The sequence below is a fragment of the Pseudopipra pipra genome, chromosome 28, assembly GCF_036250125.1.
Source record: "Pseudopipra pipra isolate bDixPip1 chromosome 28, bDixPip1.hap1, whole genome shotgun sequence".
Lineage (NCBI taxonomy): Eukaryota > Metazoa > Chordata > Aves > Passeriformes > Pipridae > Pseudopipra > Pseudopipra pipra.
In genome coordinates this window covers 4,848,646-4,875,224 of record NC_087576.1, presented here as the reverse complement: position 1 = coordinate 4,875,224, position 26,579 = coordinate 4,848,646, and the positions used below count along the sequence as shown (strand labels likewise).

Sequence of the window (26,579 nt, the reverse complement as noted above, 5' to 3'; positions counted from 1 at the left end):
AGCTGAACACCTTAAAATGCTTCTGCCCTGCTGCCAAAGCCATGTGACACGAGATCACACAGAGGTGCTGAATCCACAGGCTGAATCCAACACAGAAAGCTATTCCCAGCAGGAAAGGACAGACAAGGGCAGTATTCCACTTGAAATCATTTATTGACAAGTTGTCATGTTTTTCCATCTTGCCCAACACATTTTTATCCTTGTTATATAGTACAAATGGTTTTATATTTTTCTGACATTAAAAAAATAGGCTAAAGAGGCAAAAATTCCCAGTTGAAATCCAAAAATCCTGCTGTAAGAATTCAAAATTGCAAGAGACAAACATAAAACCCAACAAAGACCAAAGAGAGTGTGCCATGACACGACTCATCAAACCCACTGGAGAGGAATCCCTTGTTCCCAGCTCTGCCTTTGGATCCTGTGACCTTGTGAACTGGTGTGAAGTTGGTGTTCCACATAAAAGGCACTCAAAGGTCACAAGTTCCTGAGCTAACACGGGATGTATTCCCAAGGTAACAGCTAAAACAAGCCACAGAAAATGTTTAAGAACTGGTATTTGGTTTGTGTAAGTAGTCAGAACCCCAGCTGAGAGTTGCTGCTGCTGGGACTCAAATGATGGTGAGGAGTATTTGCAGTACATGGAAAAAAAAATTCACTTAAGAACATCCTTATTAGCAAATTAATGTGCTAAAAAAGAGAGAAAAATTGGCTGCGTTGAAACAAGACTAAGAATGAAATGTCTGTTTGTGAGCTGCCAAAAAGGCTCAAAACCAAGCAGGTGGGAAAGGCTGTGCAGTTAAATAACCAAAGTCGAGAGGCCACATTTACACAGATTATTTGGCCCTAACAGAAAAGGACCAGAAAAATAAGCAGAATATGGATCTGGTATTTACAGATCAGTTATTAAAAAAACCCCAAAACAACAAATAAAACAACCCAAACCCACACATCCTACAGCGTGTGCTCAGAATCCAACAGTGAAGTTCCCAAGTTGATCCACACAAACTCCCCATGTCCCATTTGGCTCAGTTTTCACCCAGAAGAACCCAAGAGTCACACTTCCCAAACATGGACCAGCTGCTGCCCGAAGCTGCAGAGCAGAACTAAGGTTAGAACCAGAAGGATGCCTGGGCCTGGCCTGTCTGGTTGCTGCTCTTGTCTCCAGAGCTGCAGAGGACACCCCGAGGCCGGGGATGTTTTTGGGTCTGAGGCCTGGCTGTCCCAGCTCAGGGTGGCACTGGGGTGGGGAAGCAGCTCCAGGGGGGCAGAGGGGCTGCCAGGGGCCTCCAGAGGGGCTGCCAGGGGCCTCCAGAGGGGCTGCCAGGGGCCTCCAGAGGGGCTGCCAGGGGCCTCCAGAGGGGCTGCTAGGGCCCTGGGGGGCCTCAGGCTTCCAAATTCTCCAGCAGGGCCTCGCCGTCCGCCCTCTTCTCCGGGGTCGTGTACAGGAAGTTGCAGCAGATGTAGAGGGGGAAGGTCAGGAGCCTGCTGTCCAAATTCATCACAATCTGCTCCTGCAAGCACATGGGACGTGGGGCAGGGGGACCAAGAGCACAGGGTTGAGACAACACTCACTCTGTAGTTAATGACTGTGGATTAAAGTCAGAATATAAAAATAAACCCAAGACAGCAATTCCCCTTCACCTCCAGCAGATGGTTTATAGCATTGGTACTGATGAGACACTCTCAGGCTGCCCACAGCTCCAGAGCTCCCAGGCCTCTGCAGCACAGGGAACAACCACAGGAAAGCAAATTTACCCTCCAGCACTCCGGGGAGAAAAGGGCAGTTTTCAGTTTCGTGAGATTTCACCAACCAGGCAACACCCAACAGTCTGTGTTTTAAAGTAAACTTCAGTTTGTGGGTAGGAATTTTTGGGTTTCACTTCGGGAACTGGTTTTGGGGTAGCAAAATTGAAACTTTACCCTACAGTGAAGATGGCACTGCCAGGGAAAGGGTTTGTGTGTTCTCACCACCTCCATATCACTGCTGGCTGGGATCTCGGAAACTTGATTTACAAGTCTTGCACTTGCCTCAGTAAATTCTGCTGTCAGCAATGGGTGGGAAAGGGCACGTGCTCTAAGGGAGCTCTGCTCCTCTCTGGGGCTTGTACTGATTTATTTAATGCAGTAATAAATCCAACCCTTGAACAACATGTAGACATTCTTTTAACTCCTCAGCTTACAAGGGAGTCTTTGAACGAACTCCAAATTTGCCTCTAAGTAAGAATTCTGCTGGACAGATCACCCAGAGGGGTGATGTCAGCAGTGCTGGAAGGCTGGGAGAGCAGCAGGTCCAGACCAGGGCACTGGCAGCACACAGCAGCACCACGGGCACTCATTTCACTCATATGGGAACTCATTTCATATTATCAACACTAGTGAAGCCCACACTACCCCACTCTAGTTCCATTCCACAAATTAGCCTTAATCACCCACTGCCTCTGACAGGAACACTTGAGATTCCACACAAGCAACAACAAGAACAGCAACTCCCCTTCAAGGGCACTGGTGGCTTCTCTGCATTTTTTTCATGCCTTGGACTCCACAATTCAAGTTCGACAGCTCAAAAACCCAGAGACACACCTGGTCCTTCTCGAGGGTGAGGATCTGATAGCCCGTGGTCCTGCTGCAAACCATCTTCCCGCTGCTGTCGAAGGAGGCCAGGCGTAACCTGGGGGACAAGGGCAGGGACCTGGCTCCAGAACAGCCCGTGTTCCCAGCACGGGGAGTTCCTCAGAGGGGACAGCCCATGTTTGAAGGTAAGCAGTGAGCTGCAGTGAGCCCAGCTGGGCAGGGCCTGGCCGTACCTGAAGGCGATGCTGCGCCGGGGCTGCAGGCTGACGGAGCCGCTGCACGGCTGGTTCAGCGTGTTGCGCTTGAAGATGATGTAGCGGTTGGTGTAGGTGACCAGCAGGTCAAAGCCGAAGTTGAAGCCAGTCCAGCGCCAGCAGTACTGCAGGACAGGAGGGAGAGCCAAAGGAACCAGCCTGAGCAGTGGCTGTGACAGGGATGGTGAGTGTCACCAGAGCAGTGACAGCCACTGCCCCAACAATGGATAGTGAGTGTCACAGGAACGGTGACAGCCACTGCCCCAACAATGGATAGTGAGTGTCACAGGAACGGTGACAGCCACTGCCCCAACAATGGATAGTGAGTGTCACAGGAACGGTGACAGCCACTGCCCCAACAATGGATGGTGAGTGTCACAGGAACGGTGACAGCCACTGCCCCAACAATGGATGGTGAGTGTCACAGGAATGGTGACAGCCACTGCCCCAACAATGGATGGTGAGTGTCACCAGAACAGTGACAGCCACTGCCCCAACAATGGATAGTGAGTGTCACAGGAACAGTGACAGCCACTGCCCCAACAATGGATGGTGAGTGTCACAGGAATGGTGACAGCCACTGCCCCAACAATGGATGGTGAGTGTCACCAGAACAGTGACAGCCACTGCCCCAACAATGGATGGTGAGTGTCACAGGAACGATGACAGCCACTGCCCCAACAATGGATGGTGAGTGTCACCAGAACAGTGACAGCCACTGCCCCAACAATGGATGGTGAGTGTCACAGGAACAGTGACAGCCACTGCCCCAACAATGGATAGTGAGTGTCACAGGAACGGTGACAGCCACTGCCCCAACAATGGATGGTGAGTGTCACAGGAACAGTGACAGCCATTGCCCCAACAGTCCACCCTGGGAATGTGACCCCAGGCTGCAGAGATGGGGGGATTCAAGGGGCCCTGCCAACATCTGCCTGAAACACAAGATACTTGGTAGGGAACTGGCTGGCAGCCAGAGGACTGTGAGAGCAGCTGAGTGTCAGCTGCCTCCCTGACAGACAAAAATACACGGCACAAGTGCTGATAAAACACTCTGCACTGGGAAGGGGCTGCTCTGTGAGCAGCACTCACTGCAGGCCCCAGCCATGCCCAAAGCACTCCTTGGAGCACAACTTCCCGAGGTTAAGTGACTTCAGAGGGGAAAATTCATGTTTCTTGTTTTTTCACAAGATCTATTACCTAAAGACACAGATGTGTGCGTGGAACACAGAGGTTCTGGCTGTGATTATTACACATTTTATCTAGAGAAGTTCCTTTTCCAGCTAAAAGGAAAATGATCAGAGCTCTATTTACTGCCTGTATTTTTCAAGTCTCAGATGACAGTCTCACACAAAAACAGTTTTCCCAAACACTGTCTCAGTTGCAGCACAAGAGCACCATGAAACACCAACCCCTCACTCCTTTGCAGAGACAGCACGTTTCCATCCTTCTGGGGAGAACAAAATGATTTCTTTCTCCATGACATCTTTTGGATGCAGTTTGACAGTGGGGGCCTGAGTGTTTTGGGAATGCCTGACACACCTCAGCCTTTGCCCCACTTACATCACCGTCCTTGGCGAGTTTGCGACCACACCTCATACTGTTCCCTTCCAGTTCCTCTTTATTTATTTCTTGGGGCCTGAAAAAAATAAAAGAGCATCTTTAAGGACACTTCAACAGCTTTGTATGATACCTTAATGTGGGAAAGATGAACAGACTGGAGTAAACTGGTCTGACCACACAATCACGGAATACCCTGAGTTGGAAAGGGCCCACAGCCAACACTTCTCTAGCAGAGGTGTGACCAGATGAGCTCTCAGGGTCCCTTCCATCCTGAATTGTCCCATAAACATCCAACTACTCTATAAAACTGCCACACAAACCAGGTTGTGAGACCTCAGTTAGGCAGGACTTTTATAACAGAACTTTTCCAGATAACAAAGCTATAGCTGTTATCTCCAAGCCTCATAAAGACCCAAGTCCTTTTTAAACACATCAGTCCCATCTCCCAGGCCCAAGCAGAAAGTGGTGCTGGGGCACAGCTGCAGGGCCCTGCAGAGCAGCAGTGCAGTGAAGCAGCAGCCACGAGACACTGAGAGGTTTCTCAAGGGGCTGGTTACACAACTTGCCTAAAAAACCCTCTTCCCTCAGTGCTCCTGACGTGCCAGAGCCTCTCTGTTCTGCCATCCCACACCAGCAGCAGCTCCTTCCACCCAAGTCTCCTCTGGTGCTTCCACACATCCAGCAGCCCTGCAGAGCCACAGGAGGGAGAGCAGCCCCAGCTTTCCAGAGGTGTGGTACTCACTTCACACACAGTGACTTCATCAGCCAACCAACCTCCACTGCCAGACAGTCTTGAAGTGACACCAGGCCAAGCTGTATAAACCCCAGAGACATCAACCCCCCACAGGTCAAACTATACACCTGCAAGATCCAACAACATCCTCCAAGCTCCACAAGCCACAAGAAATGCAGCATCTGTTCTCTTCTACTGCTCACACCCCCCAGGAACTGGCAGCTAAAGCTTTTATGAACAGAGCCTGGGTCTTTTCTCTCCATTTCTGCAAAAACCAACCCTGGGAGATGAAGTGTTTTATGAACAGGTTAAGCACATAAACTCATCACAGTAACCAAATTCACCCAAGAACCTCCCGTGTGCTTTTCCACATCTTCCAGCTGAACTGGTTCTGTGGCTGACCTAAATGCAGCAGTGGTGATAAAGGATTTATTTCTGTTTAAATAGTGACAAATTCCACAAACATTAGTCCATAATGCTCAGACAGACATGGCATCCCCCTCCCCACCCCTGGAGCAGCCTCAGATGATGCAAAACTTCAGCTTTAACCACTTCCATCAGCTGCCACACAGTGAACAGTCAAGTTATCCTATTTCCTCCTCAAACACTGCCAAAGAGACTGTTAGAGTAGAAACTATCCAGCCCTGGGCTCGAAAGATCTGTCTGGCTTCTGCCACAGAACACGTTTAATTAAAAATGATCCACTTTAGCACAAGTAGACCTTGAGCAGCTCCAGTTCCAAGCCACAAACTCCAGTGTTACATTAAAACATTCACCAATCCTGAAGAGCAAATAAAATGTTTAGTCCTTTTAAATGCAAACTTGTCAAGTAGAAGAGAAATACTTTCTTCTCCCCGTCCCTGAAGTTACCAAGAGCAAACACATGCCACGTGTCCAAGCAGTGCCATTTCCATGCAGTGTTGGGACGAGCAGGTGCAGTGACACTCTGCTCTGGGGGGGTGTGGAAATAGAGCCCTAGTTCAGCTCAGGGGAGTCAGAGTCACATCTTGTTCTGATTCCCAAGGCTGTTTCCTTATCTCTGAGGGAAAAAATGTGCTGGGATATCAACACAGGCAGCAGGTGTGGGAGGAGGAGTGGCAGAGCTGGGTAAAGGATGGGCTTATAAAACCTTAATTCTTTTCTTCCAGCTACAGGTTGGACAAACGGCCAAGACATCTGTGTTAACACAAAGGAACAGTTGCACAGGTTCCCTTCTAAGGCACAAGTTGCCAGCCCCAGGCCTCTGATGCAGGGTGGCAGCACAGGAGAGCTCCCAGGCCCCCAAACCCCACGGATCTCCTCAGAGACTGTGTGCTGTGCACGAGGTTCATTGCAGCTGAGCTGCCTGTGCTGACATTTCTGGGTTCCACTGTCTTTAAAAACATCTGAAAAAATCCCAGGCTGCAAAAGGGAAAACTAGACAAGAAAAACACTCTACTCCTTCCAAGAGCCACTGAAACCCTCAGCTGCAGCTGAACATGAAAGCTGCTCTTTCCCAAGCTGGATGATCCCCATCATCCCCACTGCAGGCTGTGGGAACTCACTTTACCAGCAGCTCATATATCCTCTGGCTGACAATTCTAATGCTCCCACTGCACTTCAGTGAACTACCAAAACACACCCAAATCAGCAAATACAGGGTCCTACCTGGTGTCAGAATTTTGGTGACTTAATGCTCACTTCCCCAGGAACTGTGGTTCCCCACGAGCCAGGAGGGTATGTTTGTCTGCTCCCAGATGCAGCCACAGCAGCAGTGCAAAAGTCTTCCCAAGAAAACACCACATCAGAAACAAGCTATGGCACCCAAGACTAATCTTTAGGAGTTGAATATGAGAGTCACAACTCTGTATTTCACCTCTGCTGTTTCCCAGAGCACTGCTGCTGAAGAGAACCACTTCTTAAAGATCTTGACTATTCTTCAGATCACAGTTTGGGGGATTTTTTACACTATTACATGATAACATCAAAAGGAAGCAATTAGGGAAATATTTCCTATGTAACACATAACTGAGCTATGGAGCCACACCACAGGGTGTTGGGGCTAAAGCACAAGCTGTTTCAGAACAGAACTGTATGTATTTAAGAACAGTTCCACTGGCTGTTGGTTGGTCAGTAATGATCCAGCCAAACCCTCCACCTGAATAATCCTGAACTGCTACTGCCATGGAAGTACAGCAAGAGAACAGGGAAGACTTTCACCTTCAGGGAGGATGGGAGATCTGTAACTGAGCACTGCTGAAAAAGACTGTGAAAAGGGTTGGAGCAAGAACACAGCCTTGTTTCACACCATTATTTATTAGAAAGGGCTCAGAAAGTGCATTGTCATATCTGACTTGGTTGTGTTGATCCTCATGGAGTGAGATGATCATTTTAAGGAATTTAGGGGGACAACCTAAACGTTCCAAAATCTGCCACAGACCTTTTCTGCTCACAGTGTCAAAAGCCTTGGTGAGGTCGACAAAGGTTCCATAGAGACCTTTGTTCTGTTCCCTACACTTCTCTTGCAGTTGTCTGAGAACAAATACCATGTCTGTGGTGCTTCTGTTGGCTCTCAAACCACACTGACTTTCAGGTAGAATTCCTTCTGCTATAGTGGGTATTAGTCTGTTCAAGAGTATTCTTGCCAGGATTTTGCCAGCAATGGAGAGCAGAGTAATACCATGGTAATTTGAGCAATCTGATTTAATACCTTTCTTCTTATACAAAGTGTTCTTGCTCCAACCCTTTTCACAGTCTTTTCCAGCAGGATGCTCCAAAGGGCCACAGCAGACCTCGATGATCAGGACAGTATCTACATTTGATATCATACTGATGAAGCCTTTTCAACCTAAGGCAGCTGAAGGCCCACACCAAGACCTTCAACCATCTTGTCCGGGAGCTGCTTTATGCTGATGACGCCGCCCTTGTTGCCCACACAGAAGCAGCTCTGCAGCGTTTAACATCCTGCCTTGCTGAGGCTGCTGAGCTCTTTGGGCTGGAAGTCAGCTTAAAGAAGACAGAGGTTCTCTATCAACCTGCACCTCAGGAAGTCCCCCATCATCCCCACATCACCATTGGCCAGTCAGAGCTCAAATCAGTCCAACAGTTTAACTACCTTGGTAGCCTCATCTCCTCAGATGGTGAGATTGATGGGGAGATAGATAACAGGTGTATGGTGTAATAAACACTTGAAGAAAAGTACAAAGATCAGTGTTTACAGAGCCATTGTGCTGTCTACTCTTTTATATGGGTCCAAATCATGGGTCATCTACAGCCACCACCTGCGACTCCTGGAACACTTCCATCAACGCTGCCTCCGCACAATCCTGAACATCCCCTGGTCAGATGATGTGACCAACACATCTGTTCTAGAACAGGCAGCAGGCACAAGTATTGAGGCCATGTTGCTGAGAACACAGCTGGGCTGGGCAGGGCACGTTTCCAGGATGAAGGACCAACCACTCCCTCCCTAAGATCCTGCTTTATGGGGAACTTGCCACCGGCTGCTGCAAGAGAGGAGCCCCAAAGAGGAGATACAAGGACTGCCTGAAACAACATCTCAGCCTTGGCCATATTGACCTTCATCACTGGTCTGCTCTGGCCTCCAATGGGGAGGTCTGGAGACACCCCATCTATAACGCTGCTGATGCCTTTGAGAACGCAGCAGGGTCACCCTGGAGGAGAAAAGACAACGCAGAAAGAATCGTGTCTGGCAGAATTTACCACCTAAGGAGTCTTTCTGCTGTGCCTTTTGCAACCGGACATGTCTACCTTGTACTGGCCTCATTAGCCACCAGCGTGCTTGCAACAAACGTGGGGAGAGCCCTTCCCAAATCTTCGTTCACAAAGCCCAGCCATGATGATGATTGAACTGAACACTGCCCCAACCCACATGGCCCCTGGTTCAGATCAGGTCAGTGGTTCTCACACCTTCCAGCCTGTGATCAGTCAGTGAACTCTCCCATCACAACCCAACCCATCCATCTCCACACGCTGGGCTGACACAGCTTTGGGAGAAATAAACCACTGGGTTTGCTGGTTTTTGGAAGGTTACAGACATTTTGCAGCTGCCTGACCTGGATTTATTCTCCACAAAGCACTTTAGGAACCAGGAGAGAAGAGAAAGACAGGGACAACTCCCCCAGCTGCATTTTGCAACAGTTCTGGTGTTTGGAAAGAGCTCAGGGGACTTGGCTCATGGCAACGTGGCAAAGAGCAAGCAGGAGGCAGGGGAACAGCTGGGGGAACACACACACGTGTAACACACACTAATCACACACAGCCCACTGCCAGGCACAGGCTCAGCATCCCAGACACCACTCAGGGCTTACACACAGGACAGCCCAGCCCAGCCCAGCCCTGGGGAGGGCATGGAAACACCCCCTACACATGGGAGCTGGCAGGGAATTCCACAGTCAGAGAATCATGGAATATGCTGAGCTGGAAGAGACCCACCAGCATCATCGAGTCCAGCTCCTGGCCTTGCACAGACACCCCAACAATCCCACCCTGTCCCTGAGAGTGTTGTCCAAACCCTCCTGGAGCTCTGGCAGCCTTGGGGCCGTGACCAAACCCTGGGGAGCCTGGTCAGTGCCCAACCACCCTCTGGGGGAAGAACCTTTTCCTGAGATCCAACCCAAACCTCCCCAGCTCAGCTGCACTTCCTCACTGCCAAGGCAATGCCAACACTGTGCAGCATGTGGTCTAGGAAGGAGAAAAGATGGGATATAAAACTGCAGGATTATGCAGAGAATGGGGTCTCAGCAGTGGAGAAGGATGCCCTGCCTGAGGAAAGCTGGAGAGCTGGCAGAGGAGAGATGTCAAACACAACCCTGAGGGGGAAAGGCTGTGAAAGGAGAGGGGAATGGGGGAACAGGTGACAGGATGCTGGGCCCTGCTGGGTGCTGGGCCCTTGCTCACTGCCTGGGGGGCCAGGACGGGAGGGGCAGGAACAAAGGTTACTGTGAAGTTATCCCTGCACAAACAAAAAAGGATGGATTGCCTCCTGCACCAACACAGTTCCACTGCCCCCCAGCCTCCTGCCCACCCAGCCCAGGACAGAACAGGCCTCTCCATCTGCAGCACTGTTCCCAAAGTATCCTGGAATTGGAAGGCTCAGAAATGACCCTTTCGCAGCTTGACACTCACTGCAAAGCAAAGTGATGGTGAGAAGCATTAACCAACATAACAGAAAATACAGAATGTGTGTCCCCCACCCAGCATTGCCCTCTGGTTCCACTCTACCAGTTTTCCAGAGTTCTGCTGGTTAAAGGATGGGAGCCCAAGGGAACAGGCAGCCCCACAGAGAGCAACAGTTTAAAACCATTAAAGTATCCTTACTCCCCCAAAAACCACTGAAATATGCTTCCTCCCCCCCTTAATGTAAACTCCCAAATTAATCATGTCAGAATTTATATGAGGAAGGTTTCTAATTTAGGAAAGAAAGAAAAGAAAGCCTGTAATATACCTACCCAATATCATTGTCTTGTTCTGCTCTGAGCATGGCAAACCACTGTTGTTTGTAAACAGAGGACAGCCATTCTAAAATTGAAAAAAAATAAATAAGCTTGTTGTCTTTGCTGCTGGGAGTGGGGATGGTCATAAACATTTGAAATAGAGGAATAAAATGACATTAAAATAATGAAGTTACACTTGTTAGCTGGATGGCCTAAGCAACCAACCCCCTGATAGCTCCCTGTGTTCTCCAGCTCCAACCTCAACCACAGGAGAAGGGATACAGAGAAACATCCACAACCAACAGGCAGAAACTCCAGACTATGCTCATCTCCTCAAACATTCACCGCTTCAAAAAGTGATGCAACTCAACACGTTTTCTCAGGACACAAAGCTCTGTTCAGCCAAGGAGCTTGTTAACAACCCCTTGGGAGAAGATGCTGCTTTCTGAATCCCCAGTGGAATTTTACACAAGTTACACAAGAAGAAAACAGAATCAAGGATAAAGGAAACAGTGACTTAGCACAGATATAGTAAAACAAATAGAAATTGTGCCCTGCTAGGAATAAACACAACTCATGTCTTCCTTGGAGAACACACAAAGATTTTATCAGTTCTGTTAATTTAATGTTGCAACGAGAGATAAAACAGAACAAACCCAAACAGTTTGTCAGGCAGTTACACAGAGGGGATCCCAGGCACCAAAAGCACAGGGTGCAAGAAGTTCTCAGTGGAGATAATGAACAGGGGCAAGGTCATGGATGAGAACCAGCACTGGGGGAATGGGCTGGGTGAGAGGAAGAAGAACCACTGGGACTACAACCAAAGCAGGAGCTGATGGAGGGGACAGAAGGGAGGAGGGGTGAGATCACATGGCTGAGATCGACTTACAGCTCCCAGAAGGAAAAATTAAAACCAGCCCTTGTCCTACTGACTCTAGAGTGAGAATTCAGACTGTGACAGGAGCAAACTGGGAATTCATCGAAGTACAACAAAGTGTACAAATGAATTAAGGAAAATTGTGCAGGGAAGGGCCATAGAATGGATGTGTCAGAAGGGAAGGAATAAAAGCAAATCAGGAGGGAGAGCATCTTCTCTATTTGTTTATGTGTATGTATCTATTCATACCTCATATTTCAACTGCAGTTCATCTGTTAATTTCTAGACATTAAGAAGGAAAGTACAGCTTAGGAAATGTTCAGAAGTCACCAAGTAAAACAGAACAATGAACACTGTGCTCACACAGACACATTATGTACTTCTGCCTCTTGCACCTTTCCTGCCCAAAGAACAGTCTTGTGAACTCCTAACACAGAATTTCAGTTTTCTCCTGCAGGCCCTACACACACAGAGGGTATAAAAGTGAATAAATAAATAATCACAGCATTACTTTCAACTACTCAGTGTGATTTCCTCCTTTACCTCGAGAGGAATTTCATCCAGAATTATCTAAAAGGCTTCCACCAGAACACAAGGTCCCCAGCAAAGTCCCCCTTCTGCAGACTCTCAGCTATGAAGCATCCCCTCAAATGCTGGATGCTGGCAGCCTGTCCCAAAGTGAGCCCCAGGATTTATCTAAACCTCCTTGCAAAGGAAGAGCAACAGTTTTGATTGAACACAGCTTTTGGCTGCACACTGGAATGAAGAGATTACAAGGGCTGGTGAGTCCAAAGCTCTGGGATCCTCCTGGCACAGGAGCTGTTCCTCCTTCCCCTGTGCCACAGTGCCACCCAGCCACGGCAGGGCACTGCACCAGCACTGCTCTGCACACCCTGGGAGCCGGGACACAACTCCTCCTGCTGCTTCAGCCAGCACCAGCAAATCAGCCCCAGAGCTGCAGTCAGTCCTGCCAGAATCCTTCCTCTGACACACACAGGTAAAGGCTTCTGGGTTTGAGAACTGACACAACATTTACTCCCTGAAGAACAGCAAGGGAAGGCTGCCCATGCCAGCCCATCCCAGAGTTGGGCAGTGAGAACCACAGAAACGGTAAGAGAGGGCAATCAAGTGTAGCTCCTGCAAATTGCTGGTTTGCAACATTTTATTTACATGCTGACAAAGGCACTTCATAACAGTGCGTTGTTCTCCTCTATCATCATTAAATTAAGGATCTAAAGGGTCATTAACCCAAAGTTATTCTTTATAATGACTTTTGCACTGTGCCTATAACCTTTACCAATATCACTCTGAAGTAAGATGGATTCTATTTACTTTATACATCACTTGATCATGTAAAATATCACATATCAAAGATCAGAGCTGTTCTTTGGGGATTTTTATGCATAACAAAATGTTATGCTGGAGGTCAAGCAAGTGTGCTCTGGGCACACCAGAGCAGACCACTCCCACCTGTGTGGAAGTGCTGCCTCCCCCTGATGCTCAAAGAACACCCTGAGAGGGGCATTTTGAGCACAGGACAACAGAGTTCCTTCCTCTTCTACTTCATAAGACCCAGTGCAGAAAACAGTCTCTTCTCCAGCTATTAAGGCACTAATTTAAGCAGAACTGGAAGGAGGGAAAGCCAGTCCCTCTGAGCAGTAACTTCATTTTCACTCAAGAGATGGGCAGATTTCCGGGGAGGAAAGGCCCTGCTCCCTCCCCACAGGCACAGAGAGCCCTAATCCAGCTTCTGAGAACATCTTTCCAACATTTCAAAGGGGCAGAGAGAGGAGCTCAGGGTTGTTCAGACATTCAGCCACAAAGAGTGGTTAAGGCATTGTTGCTGGCAGAGACAGGACATGGCAGCACAGGAAAGGCAAACTGAAGTGACCCTACACCAGCTCAGTGGCAAGGAAAGCCTCTCAGGAGGATCTAACAATTCCATCAGGCTTCAAAGGAAACATCCCAACTCGGCATCACAGCATCATGATGACATCTACAGCAGCATGAAGGGAAAAGCCAACATGAGATGAAAAAAATTAACTTTATAGCAGCATAATTCAAAGACAGGTTAAACTTTTACATAAGGCAGGGCTCCACTGTGACCCCCAATGCTGCAGGAGTGGACTTATCTACTTCATATCTCAAATATGGAGAGATGACAAGAACACAATGTCAAGAAATTACAAATAAAAGTGATGAACAGCTCAATAAATTCAGTTTTAATTGGCATATGGTTATTACACCCACACACAGACATCACAGACACACAGGAATGGAGTTATATTTTTTTAAAGCCATGTCAAACTCTGTATGCGACAGCCAGGAGAAAACTGGCAGAGTTAAGATGCAAAAATCATTGCAAGGATTCAACTCTGACAAGGGAACGCTGACCAGAGGGAAATGTGAACAAGGACACCAGGAGCCAAATTCAAAGGGGGAACACAAGAGTTCCAAACACTTACAAGGAGCACAACTGACCTGGCTGAGAGAAGGGAGAAAAAAAGAAAAGGGAAGAAGGAGGGGCACGTGTTTCCCATGATAAGAGAGAAGAATGATAGTGGGAAAACATTTTCAAGTGAGAGCCCAGCTTGATAACCCATTTCCAGCCTTATTCATCCAAGAGCAGCCAGGTTCATACAGCTGCTGAGCAGGGAACAGAGATCTGGGCACTCAGATTTCAGCAGCAAGATGAGAAGGGGCTTTTCATTTTCCAGTGATACTGTGATGTAACAGCAGCAATTTCCAATAACATGAGCATTTCCCTCTCTGGGCTTCGAAAAGCACACGGCCCTAGAAGGGGGGTGTATTTTATACAAGTCAAAGTGTAAATAAAACGTCAAGAGCAATATTTTGAATATCCTCTCTGCCCCAAATTATCCTAAATCTGTCAGTAAACATCACTTGTCCTGGAAGAGAGAAGAGTTCAGAGCAACTTGTGCTTTTGGTCTTCATTTTCAGGTATTGTTCCAAATCCTATCAAAACCTACTCAGCTCTTCTTAGAAAGTAATGGCTAGAAAACAGTCGAGTCTCAGGAAGTTTTGCTCTCTCAAAAGCAAAAGACCTTTTTTGCATCTCTGGGACTCTGAGATCATTTAAACTTTGATAATGTATTGACTGCAGAGTACTGTGATAATCTGACTGATCAGCAGAATGCTTTTATGCCTATAATCTTCATACTCATCTTCTGCTGAATCTCCAGCCACAAACAGATGTTGGAAGGAAACACGTGAGCAGTAAGACAAAAAAACACCCTGAGCCCTTCCCAGTGACTCCAGGGCAGGACAGGCTGGGGAAGGCACACAGAATGGGATCAGCTCAGTAGAATCATGGAATGGTTTGGGTTGGAAAAGCCCTCTGAGGTCACTGAGTCCAACCATTCCCCAGCACTGCCATGGCCACCACTGACCATGTCCCCAAGTGTCACATCCACACGGCTTTTAAATCCCTCCAGGGATGGGGACTCCACTGCTGCCCTGGGCAGCTAAGCCAGGGCTGGGCAGCCTTTCCAGGAAGGAATTTCTCCAATATCCAGCCTGACTCTCCCCTGGCACAGCTGGAGGCCGTTCCCTCTCCTCCTGTCCCTTGTTCCCTGGGAGCAGAGCCCGACCCCCCCCCCCGGCTCCCCCCTCCTGTCAGGGGGTTGCAGAGCCAGAAGGTCCCCCCTGAGCCTCCTTTGCTCCAGGCTGAGCCCCCCCAGCTCCCTCAGCTGCTCCTGCTGCTCCAGCCCCTTCCCAGCTCCGCTACCTTCCCTGCACACCTCCAGCCCCTCAATGTCCTTCTGGGGGTGAGGTGTCCCAAGCCCACCCCAGGAGCCGAGGAGAGGCCTCAGGCTGTGCCCAGCACTCACTCACCTGAGGGCAGCAGGGCATCTCTCTCCACGATCCTGGCCGAGGCCAGGTCACTGATGATGTACTGCAGCCTCAGGTGGGAGAACACGGGCAGGAATGCACTTCCCTGGGCTGATTCCAGGAAAGCAACATCACCCCCAAACTCTGCAACACAGAGCACCTGCATCACAACTTGTTCTCCCCGATATTTGCCAGCCCCTATTTATATTTTTTACTTATTTTATAAGTTTTTACTTGTTGATCAGAGATCGATATTATGGGCAGGTGAGTCAGCACTGCCACTAAAATTAAGAAATTACTTGCATTCAAACCCTAAACCAAGGCCAGGCAGCTCCTCCTACCTCTCCTGCGCTCGGCAAACCAGGCGTCAGCTTCAGTCAACACCTGCTTGAAAGACCCATTCCAAGAAGGCACGAGCTGAAGGAACATCCACTGGGAAAAACAAATAAATTCTAGTGAGTCAGTGGAAGAAGGTTTTAAATAAGTGATCCATGCATCAATAAGAGATATTTCCATAGTGCATTCATTCCTATAGAGGTTCTGATACTCTGTTAAATACTTTCACTCAATCCCACAAAGGTTCCACTGCCTCAAGCCCCAGCAGCCCCTTGGGAAGTACCTTTTTGAGAGCAGTGTACACGTCCATTTCCACCTGCAGCACGAACAGGTTGGAGGAGCTGATCAGCTGCTTCATAAGGTTTATGCTGAAAAAAATCAACCATAACAGGTCAGTGAGACAGAAGAGAGAAAAGGAAGAAGGGCAGACAGGGAACAACCAACCAGCGACAGCCCAGAAAACGATTTGCAGTGAGCTCTAGACTTGGGCAGGGATTGTCCTTCATCCCTGTGGGGGAAGTGCAGCCCCAGTACCTGAGTTCTTTGAAGAGTCCAATGCTCTGGTGGGTCATCAGGTTGTTCAAGAGCCACTCAAGGCACCTGTATGGAAAGCAAGGAATTAAGACCTTTGCTTGTTTTTCCTCTATGTCAACACTCCTGCAACAGGTGCTCAGGCTCACAAAGCCTGATGCTGCCCCACAGGACTGGGAAATGTTGCCTTAACCCAAGCCAGAAATGCATAAAAATATAAAAAAGAGTTCTTTCAAACACTGGGAGTTTGCCAGGAAATTTTCTGAAGTTCTTATTAAAGGTGCATTGAGTTTCTCCAAGGGCACAACACAAGCAGAATTCCAAGGACTGTCAATGCCATGCAGAGCTCTGAGAACACACTGAGTCCCAGCACAAGGAAGCTGGTGAGAGCTCTCAGCATTCTGCTCCCAAATGTGGCATCAGCCCTCCTCATTTCAAGTTCAGCTTGAACTCTGCATATTAAAGCCATTTTTTGATGAAACAGTCTGTGATCATGTGTTACTTCACTGTCACACTCAAGACCAAACATACTGTCCTTACTACTGTAATTCTCTCAGTCACAGCACAGGCCAATCAACCTGCCACAATCTGCACGGATTTTAAGGGAGTTGATGACAGTAGAACCTCAACAATAGGATGAGCAAAGCCAAAATTGGGCAGCTGTCAAAGGATTAGGAGGGCCAAAGCCCAACAAGACTTGATTTAGCCACTACAGTTAAAGACAACACAAAAGTTTCTACAAATACACTGCAAAAGGAAGGTCAAGGAGTGTCTCCATCATTTGTTCAGTGCAGAGGGTGATGCAGTGACAGGGGACAAGGAATAGGCTGAGGTACTCAATGTCTTCTTTGCCTTGGTCTTTAATATCAAGATCAGTTGTCCTGAGGATATTCAGCCTCCAGAGCTGGAAGTGAGGGATGGGGAGCTGAGTGAAGGCCCTGTAATCCAGGAGGAGATGGGCAGTGACCAGTCCATGGGCCCTGATGGGATGCACCCCAGAGCATTGAGGGGACTGGCAGAAGAACTTGCCATACCACTCTCAACCATCTATCAGCAGTCCTGGTGAACTGGAGAAGTTCCAGCTGACTGGAAAGCAGCAAATGTAACACCCATCTACGAGAAGGGTCAGGAGAACGATGCAGGGAACTCCAGGCCTGTCAGCCTGACCTTGGTTCCAGGCAAGGTTGTGGATGGGATCCAGAGTGCCATCACATGGCACAGGCAGGAAGGACAGCCTGGCCCAGCCAACGTGGATTCACGAAAGGCAGGTCCTGCCTGACCAACCTGATCTCCTTCTCTGACAGAGTGACCCGCCCAGCAGATGAGGGGAAGGCTGTGGATGTGTCTGTCCAGACTTCAGTGGAGTGTCTGACACCATCTCCCACAGCATCTCCCAGACAAACTGGCTGCTCATGGCTGGGATGGGTGGACTCTTGGATGGGCAACAAACCGGCTGATGGCCAGGCCCAGAGAGCTGTGGGGAAGGGACATAAATCCAGATGGGGCCCATCAGCAGCAGTGTCCCCAGGGCTGGCTGGGGGCCAGTCCTGTTTCCCACCTTTATGGATCTGGATGAGGGGGTCACCTGTGCTCTCAGGACATCTGCAGACAGCATCAGGGTGGGTGGCAGTGTGGATCTGCTGGAGGGCAGGAGGGCTCTGCAGACAGGCCTGGGCAGACCCCATCAATGGGCCGAGGACAACAATGGCATGAGGTTCAACAAGGCCAAGTGCCACGTCCTGCACTTGGGTCACAGCAACCCCTGCAGCTCCAGGCTGGGGGAGGAGTGGCTCGAGAGCTGCTCAGCAGGAAGGGACTTGGGGGTGCTGCTTGACAGCCAGCTCAGTATGAGCCAACAGTGAGGCCAAGTGGCCAAGAAGGCCAATGGATCCTGGCCTGTATCAGGAACAGTGTGGAGCAGGAGCAGGGCAGTGATTGTCCCCTGTGCCCGGCAGGCACACCTTGAGTGCTGCCTGCAGGTCTGGCCCCACTTCCAAAGGAACACTGAGGTGCTGCAGCATGGGCAGCAATGGGCACCAGGGCTCTGAGGGATCCAGGAAACACGTCTGCTGGGGAGCAGCTGAGGGAGCTGGGCTTGCTTAGTCTCAGGAAGAGGAGACTTGGGGTAACCTCATCGCTCACAACTCCCTGACAGGAGGTTGTAGAGAGGTGGGGACTGCTCTTGTCTGCTCTGCCTGCAGTGAGAGGGCCAGAGGAAATGGCCTCAAGCTGAGACAGAAGAGATTCAGATCAGATTTTTCCACTGTTTGGGTGGTCAGGCACTGGAATGTGCTGCCCGAGCAGGTGGTGGAGTCACCATCACTGGAATTAAGAGGTGTATGGATCTGGCACTGGGTGATAAGGTTTTAGGGGTTAAAGTGGCAGTGCTGGTTGGACAGCTGGACTGGATGATCTTAAAGGTCCCTTCCAACCTTCATGATTCTATGATTCTATTCTAATAAAACAATTAACCTGGGCATTATTGTACTGTGTATAAACTCACTGATCATTAGCCATGTCCAAAGCAGCTCAGAGACAGGAATTCTTACTTTTTCTTCACGGAGTCCAGCCCGTACGTCCCCGCGGAGTTGTAGTACCCACACACGGTCTGGGAGGTGATGGTTTCCTTCATTGTTTCACCACACTGCTGGATTAAGCCATCCTGCAGGGAGGCAAAAAACCCACAGGCATTCCGAGTGTTTATTTCCCAACAGGAAATGTCAGGCACTGTGCAGTTCATGCGGATTTTCCTGCCTGAGCCACCCCCAGAGTCTCCCAGGCTGCAGTGACCTGTGCTACGCTGCCCAAAACATTTCAACCATTGCTCCCCAGAAACACAGACTTGCCTGAAGAATATTTCCCACGAAAGAGAAGCGTGATGAATGTCTTCAGGGTAGAGCAAACGAGCCACAAAACCTATTTTAATCTACTTTTAGATATGACTCAAAGCAGCACTTAATCTTACACCTGAATCTCAGCCACAGCACTTTCCAACAAACCCTCTGCGTTGTGTTTAGGTTTCTTCCCACTAAGCCTGAAAAGCTGATTCATTTCTCTGGGTGAAACAGGACATGCTGGCGAGGATTTTATGAACTGTTGTGCCTCTCTTCAGGCAGAGACAGAGATCCTGGCACTCCTGACTTACCAGCTGCAGCATGCAGGCTGCTGCCAGCAGGGCCACCACGCGGCTGGGGTTGATCAGCACGTCGTCTCTGTACAGGGAGCCAAAGGCCACCTGCAGGGCTGCACGGGGAACAGGAGCCAAACAGAGACAGAGCAGTGAGCACAGGGCATCAAAAGAGTCCTGAACTATAACCAAACCTCTTCCCTGCACACCTTCTCTGTGATCTCGGCTGCTCTGGACAAACAGCCAGTGCTGACCAGCCCAGAGCCCCCAACAGAACACAGTGCCCAGCCCAGCACTGAGCTTCCACCAGTTAAACAAACCCTGCAGCACACCCTGAGAGCTGTGAAACAGAGAAGTACAAGTGCCACCTCTGAGGATCACGAGGTTTAACTTAACCCCTGCCCTCAGGGCTTTGTTAAAATAAGAGGTTCCCACTTACCTTCTACATCAATATTTTGGTCAGGAATCTCCAACTCTATGACGTTCATGCTGGATTCTTTCCAAGAGCCACTGAACATACTGGAAAAGTAGCCTGACTGTAGGAGGGAAGAGGAGAGAAAAAGAACTCGACTAAGAGATTTCATCCCAAACAGAAGTGCCAAAAGCAGCACATGGAACAAAACATGGTTAATATTTACCTTTATGCAGAACAAACTGTGTTAAGGGAACTTTCACAAGCTTAAACATTCTGACAGATTCAAAAGGGGCCAACTGTATTTGCTGTTTCTGACACTGAAAACGCCTACAGGAAATTTGGGCTACATGTGTGTGACCGAAGAAAAGAGCTTTAAAAGGCCAGAAAAGCCACAGAAGCTCTTTTCCTACAAACCACACCACCAGTGGGGGCAGAATTAGTCCAAGAACTAAGTCCTTGATGTTACCAGCAGACAACAAATCCTGCAGGCATTAGGGAATGCCAGTTTGGGGACTGGGGAAAAATAAAAGAAAGGCATGCAAGACATACAAATTACTGTACAAGGCTGTAGTCTCATACCAAGGACACAGACACATACACCATTTACAGCAATATACCTTTTATTATTAAGTGTAAGGCACATAAAACTAGAATTTGAGAGGTTTCCATCCAAATGAAGGGAAAGATAATGCTCTACTAGGGTTCCTGATTTTCCTTCCCAGCAGCAGATGTGCCCATTATGAGATGCTATCAATGAAGTTTACCTGAGAGATCAAAAAAATAAAGTCTATTTGTACCACATTCCCTGACCTCTTCACTCAGCATTTCAGCCCAAGGCAGCAAATAACACAAGCCCCAGTTTTGATTTATTTTGATGAGGTCAGTATTTCTGTACCCTCAGTGCATCCCTAACCATGGCACACAACACACTCCTCTCAAACCCAGGACCTCACTAACCACACCCTCCTCACGAGGCTGCCTCAGCTTTGCCATGGAGATCACTCCCCATTTGCATAAGAATTTATAATTTTAGTAACAGCATCAGAGAACAGAAATCCCCCATTTCTCAGAGCTGCTGTGAACAGTCAGAGCAGCACCTGACTGTCCTTTATTCAGCTCAAGGCAGTGACTGAGGGACCAGGGGAGCTGAAACAGGCTCAGAAAGGCTGCTCAGCAGTTCAGAGTCACAATGGCATTAAAAGAGTCGTTTACATGCAGTTATTTCTAACCTCCAAAACTACTTTACCCACAGTAACATAATTCCAACGCTGGAGTGTGACCTAAAACAGGACCTGCCTGATGAGAACACTGAACTCCCCTGAGGCTCCTCTCCCAAAAAACATCACTCCTACAGCGAGGCCTCTGCAGAGCAAAGTCACAGTTTTCAAACCCTGCCATACAGCTGCATCCACAGGAGGATTTAACACCCAACTTCAGTCACCAACCCAGGCAAAGGTTTCAGGAGCAAACTTGACAGGCAGCACTCACAGTCACAGTGACAGAACACACCAGCAGCACCAGCAGCCTGAGCCACACCAGTGCTGTGCCCATCCACGGGGCAGAGGGGGCTGTGCCTGCCAGCTCTGCTCCTGCCACAGCCTGTGACACAGGAGCTGTGACACAGAGGACACAGCAAAGCCAACCTCTGTGCTCCCCAAGCACGAGCACAGAGCACTGCACCTGAACCAGCCCCAAAGGAAAGGTCTGTACACACAGAGTGTGTTTGAGGCACAAGCACAGAGCACTGCACCTGAACCAGCCCCAAAGGAAAGGTCTGTACACACAGAGTGTGTTTGAGGCACAAGCACAGAGCACTGCACCTGAACCAGCCCCAAAGGAAAGGTCTGTACACACAGAGTGTGTTTGAGGCACAAGCACAGAGCACTGCACCTGAACCAGGCCCAAAGGAAAGGTCTGTACACACAGAGGGTGTTTGAGGCACAAGCACAGAGCACTGCACCTGAACCAGGCCCAAAGGAAAGGTCTGTACACACAGAGGGTGTTTGAGGCACAAGCACAGAGCACTGCACCTGAACCAGGCCCAAAGGAAAGGTCTGTACACACAGAGGGTGTTGGGCAGGTTCTCACTGAGATTTACTCCTTCCTAGAGCTTCTGTGCAAACCTTCCCAGGCAGCTGCAAGAAATCCTTCCTGAGGGCTCCTACCAACCAATACCAAGCACAGAGAGCCAGCACCACCAATGTCCCTGCAGGTCCCTGCCCCCGAGCCCAGGAACACTGAACTGGGGCACCATGGGCTCTACAAATCCCGCCTGGAAGTGCCTCCTGTGCCCTGACAGAGTGTTCACACCACAAGAGCCACTCAGCCACCTGTTCAGCAAACAGGAACATGTTCTCAGGACATCAAAGACAAATTTCAGGACTGTTTTCACAGAGAATGCACCGAGACTAAGAATGAAATAAATTAAATAGAATAAAAAAAATTACACAGGAAGAGAGAGAAGCTTTTCAAACACAAAGATGCAGCTCTGCTTCCCAACACTGCTAACAGGAGCTGGTTAACTGTTTGCATCTACAAAAAGAGTGAAAGTCCCAAATAAAAGAGGAAAAAAAAAAAGGATAAATCTCCAGTCACACCTCACAGTTCCCAGACATTATTTTACTAAAAGCACAGTTCCTACTGGGATTTAGAAAGGAGCCACTTACCTGACACAAATAAATCTTGTGCAAGTTCCACTCCTCTCCCAGAGCACAGATTTTGACATCACTGTTCTCCCCATTCAAAAACAGAGTCTGATAAATGTATTTTGATGTGCTTTTCAATTTTTTCCTAGTAAAAAAAACAAACCAAACAAACAGTGAGACACTCCTCCAGTTGTCCCATTACAGCAGCTGCAGTGGGTCTCAAGCCCAGGATTTTCCCTGCCACGTCCTCCCCAGGCTGGCACCACTTCCCCACTCCCTGCCTGTGCCACTATTTGCCCAAAATTTGCTGAAATAGTGTGAAATTGAACCAAATCGGCTCCAAAAGGAGATAAAATTGGCCCTAAATCCCCCTGGAAATCCAGAGTCTCCCAGAATTCCAAGGTATTCTCAAAATATTCTCCAAATTTCATCAAATTAGGAAAAGTGATGAAATTTAGGGGAATTAGAAGCAGAAATGAGGAGATTTTGGTGAAAATGGGAACACCCGGGGAAAATTCTGAGAAAATGGGGCAATTTGAGGAAAAATCAGAGGAATTTAGGGGAAAATGGAAAATTTTGAGCAAAAATGGGGAAAATTGGGCCAAAGATGGGGAAGTTTGGGGCACATTTGGAAAATGGGGAAGCTTGGGGAAATTCATAAAATTGGATACATTTGGGGGAAATTATAGGAATTCTGGATAAAAATGTGGAAGTTTTGGTAAACTTTGGGGGAAAATTTGGAGAATTTGGGGGAATTGGTGAAATTTCGGGGAAATGTTGGGAAATTTGGGAACAATTAGAGTAATATAAATAAATCTGAGAAAATTTGGAAAATCGATGAAATTTGGGGAAATTTGAGGCAAAAATGGGGGAACATTTTGGGGAAATTTGAAGGGAAATAGAGAAATAAGAGTCAAAACGAGGAAACCAGGAAAATCTGGGAAAACTGCTGGTGCTGGGACATCCCCCGAGCACCCCAGAGCTCCCCTGACCCCAAAGAGTGGCCTGACCCCCAAAACTCTCACTGCCAGCCTTGGGATAATTAGTCACAACTTAATTTACCACGACAGAGCTGCCTGTCTTGATGCACAGTGTTTAAATTATACTGACTCAATCGCAGAACCCCTACATGTAAACATCTTTTTTTTTTTTTAATGTAAATCATGTGGATGTATTGGAAAAGAAAATATCGTTAACCAGCAGATTACTGGAATACTAATTAATAAGAAAACCGTGTAACTCGTAGCCAACGAGCTCTAATTCCTCTTTTTGCTAGAACGTATAAACAGTAAGAAGATCCATAGCCGTTGTGCTTTGTGGGACTCCAGCGAGCAGCCGGGGCAGCACAACTGAGATAAATCATTCACGGAGTGTGTCAGCCCGGACACTCAGCGGGGACCAGCCCCGGTCTCTGGGGGCAGCGGGGCCCGGAGCACCCCCAGCTCGGCAAAACAAACAAACAAAAAACCCCCAAACCCTCAAAAAAGCCAATTCTGGACACGATAAATTCAAAACCTAAACCTGAAAACCTCAATAACCCCTCCCGAGGGGGGCCCGAGCTGCCCCCCCGCGCCCTCTGCCCCGTCCCGCCCGGGGTGACCGCGGCCCCCAGACCTGCGGCCCCGGGGGTGCAGCAGCCGCTCGTCCCGCTCGGTGTCGCCGTCGCTGTCGCTGTCCCCGGGCCCCTCGGCGGCCCCGCCGCGCTTCCTCTTGCCGTTCCTGCCGGCCCTGCCCGCCGCCGCCTCGCCCCGCGGGACGGGGCCCCTCCGCCGCAGGACGCGGCTGCCCAGGGCGCCCATGGCCGGCCCGGCCCCGCCGCCTCATGAGGCCGCGCCGAGCGGGGCCGGAGCGGGAGCGGCGCCTCAGCCCCGGCCGGCGGCGGCCGCGGCCTCTGCGCCTGCGCGGCGGGACCGCCCCGGACGGGCTTCCGGGGAGCGGGGAACATTTCCTGCCCCGGGAACGGGCCTTTCCCTGCCCCTGAGCGGGGCTGTTCCCCAGCCAGGAACGGGCCTTTTCCCGCCCCAGGAACGGGCCTTTTCCCGCCCCAGGAACGGGCCTTTCTGTGCCCCGGGAACGGGCCTTTCCCTGCCCCTGAGCGGGGCTGTTCCCCAGCCAGGAACGGGCCTTTTCCCGCCCCAGGAACGGGCCTTTTCCCGCCCCAGGAACGGGCCTTTCTGTGCCCCGGGAACGGGCCTTTCCCTGCCCCTGAGCGGGGCTGTTCCCCAGCCAGGAACGGGCCTTTCTGTGCCCCGGGAACGGGCCTTTCCCTGCCCCTGAGCGGGGCTGTTCCCCATCCAGGAACGGGCCTTTCTGTGCCCCGGGAACGGGCCTTTCCCTGCCCCTGAGCGGGGCTGTTCCCCAGCCAGGAACGGGCCTTTCCCTGCCCCTGAGCGGGGCTGTTCCCGAGCCAGGAACGGGCCTTTTCCTGCCCCTGAGCGGGGCTGTTCCCCAGCCAGGAACGGGCCTTTTCCCGCCCCAGGAACGGGCCTTTTCCCGCCCCAGGAACGGGCCTTTTCCCGCCCCAGGAACGGGCCTTTCTGTGCCCCGGGAACGGGCCTTTTCCTGCCTCTGAGCGGGCCTGTTCCCGAGCCAGGAACGGGCCTTTCTGTGCCCCGGGAATGGGGCTTTTCCTGCCCCTGAGCGGGCCTTTTCCTGACTCTGAACGGGCCTTTTCCCACCCCGAGAAGGGGCCTTTTCCTGCCCCACAAACAGGCCCTTCTTGCTCCATGAGTGGGTCTTTCCTGACCTGGGAACAGGCCTTTTCCTGCCCCTTGAATGGGAATTTTCCTGCTCCGTGAATGGCCCATCCTGGGGGGTTTTCTAGGGATCAGACCCTTCCCACTGTGTGGGTTTGTTCAGCCCTGCAGTGCCCCAGCACTGCGTGTCTGCAGCTGCCAGAGCTCAGAGCACTGCGGGGTCCCGGTGTCTGCAAAGAATGGGATTCTCCACCGCCTTTGCAACGCTCCAGGAATGACACACTCGAGAGGGACGTTTATTCATGTCAGAGCTGCACAAGCCTGGGTGATCACTGGAGTTCCACAAATCAAGGACACCAACTATTGAAACTTTATTATTTATACATTTTAGCAAACAAAGGAACTAGTGTTCATTGGCTACCAGTTACATAGTTTTCTTATTAATTAGTATTCTGTCTTCTGTCTGTTAACAATTTGCTTCTCACACTAGTTAGTCTGCATGCCCGACCTTCTCTTCCTTTGGGTCGGGGGGTTTCTTGGCTTGGTGGTTGTGATCTGCCCCTGCTGGAATCACCTTTGAGCAGCTGGAGCTGATTTCAGCCCAGTTGCTGAGTTGGGTTTATCAGTTTCTTCCTTACCTTAGGAGTCCTGCCAGATGTCTCTGTGGCCTGTAAATTCTGCATTCCTTGTGCCCACTGTCAGAGGTACACTCTTCTTCCCAAGCTCAGTTAGACTCCCCCTCGGCCTGGGATCACTGGAGCATGTCCAGCCCTAAACCTTAATGAGGCAATTCTACCAGCAAGTAATTTGTTTTTCTAACACCTGCACAGCACTTAGAGCTTGTTTGTTGGCTGCTGTTTAATGGATTAAATCTCCCTTGTTGATTAGGCTGGAATGTGCACAAGGGTCAAACATCAAAGACCATCCTTTCTTAAGAAAATTTTTACGTATTCCACATTTTGCAAGTATTCAAGTCTGCATCTTCTCACTAAACTCCCTCGTTTCATGGCAAACCAGGGGCCTCTTGGGCTCCAGCAAGTCCAGTCCCTATTCCTGCAACAACAGAACAGGGACCCATCCCCTGGAGTGCCGAGGTTACAGTCTCATCCTCGGGCCCTGAGCAACACTATCGATATCCTGGGGTTTCTGACCTCCTGTGGGAAGGGGGTGGAAGCCAGAGCAGGAGGTCACCCGGTATCAGCAGGGGCAGTGAGCTGAACACAAGGAACCTCCTGCAGCTGCTCTGTGATCACTCTACAGACCGAGGGCGTTTCTCTACTGGTACTTCCAAAACCTCTGTGCCATTCCCACTCCCACAGCTCTGGGTGCCCACCATGGAACTGAACATCGGTCCTGCAGAGAACCATCTACCTGCTCCACTGACATCACCCTCTTTTAGAGAGTCTGTCAAGGTCACCTTCCAGCAGCTTCTCTGCATTCCTGCACTTCAGTAGAGACCTTGGAAATACATCATCTTCCAAAGGGTAAAATCAGGCCCTGGGCAGTGGAAGTCCCAGCAGTGGAAGTCTCTGGTGCTGGGAGTG

The 26,579-nt window shown here is 49.7% G+C and overlaps 1 protein-coding gene across 3 annotated transcripts; it reads right to left on the bottom strand.

Annotated features, from left to right (window-relative positions):
• Positions 1 to 134: 134 nt before the first annotated feature.
• GMCL1 (germ cell-less 1, spermatogenesis associated) lies at positions 135 to 24,187 on the bottom strand. Of its 3 annotated transcripts, XM_064637745.1 has the most exons (15): positions 23,954 to 24,184; positions 22,361 to 22,484; positions 19,719 to 19,815; positions 19,298 to 19,395; positions 18,702 to 18,814; positions 16,156 to 16,221; positions 15,905 to 15,989; positions 15,627 to 15,717; positions 15,289 to 15,429; positions 10,572 to 10,641; positions 4,389 to 4,464; positions 2,805 to 2,950; positions 2,581 to 2,668; positions 1,351 to 1,511; positions 135 to 1,284 (listed from the first exon to the last, which is right to left on the bottom strand). In XM_064637745.1, the coding sequence occupies exons 1-14, from the start codon at positions 24,136 to 24,138 to the stop codon at positions 1,383 to 1,385; spliced, it is 1,509 nt and encodes a 502-aa protein (XP_064493815.1). In that variant the 5' UTR covers positions 24,139 to 24,184; the 3' UTR covers positions 135 to 1,284; positions 1,351 to 1,382. The 3 variants fall into 3 exon arrangements, with proteins under 3 accessions (XP_064493815.1, XP_064493813.1, XP_064493816.1); XM_064637743.1 differs by having other exon boundaries at positions 135 to 1,511; XM_064637746.1 differs by lacking the exon at positions 15,289 to 15,429 and having other exon boundaries at positions 135 to 1,511; positions 23,954 to 24,187.
• Between the last annotated feature and the right edge of the window lie 2,392 nt (positions 24,188 to 26,579).

What these genes read in the sequence shown, in the direction of transcription:
- GMCL1 (XM_064637743.1), bottom strand. Translation starts at nt 24,138, where the DNA reads ATGGGCGCCCTGGGCAGCCGCGTCCTGCGGCGGAGGGGCCCCGTCCCG. An exon ending in TGTACACTGCTCTCAAAAAG is followed by an intron (nt 15,718 to 15,904) that starts GTACTTCCCAAG and finishes TGTTTTTCCCAG; the next exon opens with TGGATGTTCCTTCAGCTCGT. An exon ending in CGGCGCAGCATCGCCTTCAG is followed by an intron (nt 2,669 to 2,804) that starts GTACGGCCAGGC and finishes CTTGTCCCCCAG; the next exon opens with GTTACGCCTGGCCTCCTTCG.